At 31.3% G+C, this 1,659-nt stretch overlaps 1 protein-coding gene across 1 annotated transcript in view; it reads left to right on the top strand.

The window, feature by feature from the left end:
- LOC132038199 (S-type anion channel SLAH1-like) overlaps positions 1-701 on the top strand; it is a 1,667-nt gene extending 966 nt beyond the window's left edge. Inside the window, exon 2 of the mRNA XM_059428909.1 lies at positions 694-701. Coding sequence (XP_059284892.1) covers positions 694-701 — 8 coding nt within the window. The remainder of the gene's footprint in view (positions 1-693) is intronic.
- The last annotated feature ends 958 nt before the right edge of the window (positions 702-1,659 follow it).

The following is a 1,659-nucleotide window of genomic DNA, read 5'->3' as shown; positions in this document are numbered from 1 at the left end:
TTCTTCTTCGAGGGATGGTTGTGGCACAATCCAAAACCTCTACGCTCATATTTTTGTGGAGTTAATTTATAGGTTGAAACACAATGAATATAATGAGTAGTTTGTTGTCTTGTGCTGATATGGAGAAGACCCATGCTTCATGATTCTATTTACGAAAAAGGCTAAAATATGTCATCAAACTATTGGAAATGACTCATTTATGCCACTCATCAATAATTTGACTCATTTATGCCATCGAACTATTAAACGGCTTTTATCTAATTAATAAACTTTCATTTATGCCAGATCGTCATATCAAAAAATGACCATGCATGCCATTTTTCATTAACGCACGCTTTATAATACGATATGACACGTATTCTAATTGAGGTCTACGTTTAATTAAACCAAAGACAATTTTAAATCTCAAATTAATAAAAAAAAATCCGACCCATACACCCTCCCCACCGACTATCATAATTTAGTTGGAGGCCATGTGTCATATCTGACATTGTAAACGGGCGTTAATGAAAAATGACATGGATGAGTCATTTTGGTAACGGTCGATGGCATAAATGAGCCAAACTATTGCATAAATGAGGCATTTTCGATAGTTCGATGACATAAAATGAGCCAAACTATTGACGAGTGGCATAAATGAGCCATTTTCAATAGTTTAATGGTATATTTGAGCCTTTTCCGTTCTATTTATAGGATGGTAAAAGAAGCTTCAAAGATCCTAAATAGTTTTATGTTAATACAGTCAAACCTCTCTATAGTCGTGGCGTTTGTCCGAAAATTTCATAGTCTTATAGTGAGGTGTTTATATGCATGTATATCGGCATTCGATATTTAGATCTCATTTAGTTATAAAACAAAAGTACACAAACAATTAATTTTTGTATTTTTTATGTTATAAACGAAAACAATATACTTGTAAATTTTAAAATCTCAATTGATTTTCGTATCTCATAAATTAAAAATTGAAAAGGCATAAATTACTATTGAATCCATAACTAGTTGTACCACACAGATAAAGAATTAAAATCTATGGAGCATATGCATTTTAAATTAATTGAGAATTTAAATATTTCAAGTTTAGTGTTAACTCTACAATTGTAGAACAGTTTTCGTAAATTCTAGTCTCTTAGTGATAATATAACGCTTGAACTGACGAAGAATTTTGTCCAAACTTTCAGCAAAAGGAAATTCAATAGCTTTCCCTTGAAGGCTGTCTAAGTGCTTAACAGTTGACTCTTCTATCTCCAAGTAGCAGTAAGTTGAGGCTCTTCATCGACACTTTTGTTGTCACATAATATATTTCTTACAAAATATTATTACACGCTATTTGAGTATGGCTGTATAGAGAGGTAATTTCACAATAAATATCGCCATAATGAATGACATTGTAAATGGGGAAGAATTGTTATAAGAAAGTAAATATAACATGAAAAATCGATTTCGGAGAAAATTAGGCCGTTATAGTGAAATATTGTCATAATAAATGATAATTATAGAGAGGTTTGACTGTAGTATGAAAGGAAGACTACCAATTTTGAGTTGCTAGTTTCCGCAATGCACTAGTAAATCTTATTTTATGTAGGAGTCAACCAAACTAGTAAAGTAGTAATTAATAAATTAAAGTGCCCGTGTATTTTGAATTCTTGCACACAGACTAAT

Source organism: Lycium ferocissimum, chromosome 11 (genome assembly GCF_029784015.1).
Source record: "Lycium ferocissimum isolate CSIRO_LF1 chromosome 11, AGI_CSIRO_Lferr_CH_V1, whole genome shotgun sequence".
Classification (NCBI taxonomy): Eukaryota; Viridiplantae; Streptophyta; class Magnoliopsida; order Solanales; family Solanaceae; genus Lycium; species Lycium ferocissimum.
This window is presented reverse-complemented; position numbering and strand designations above follow the sequence as displayed.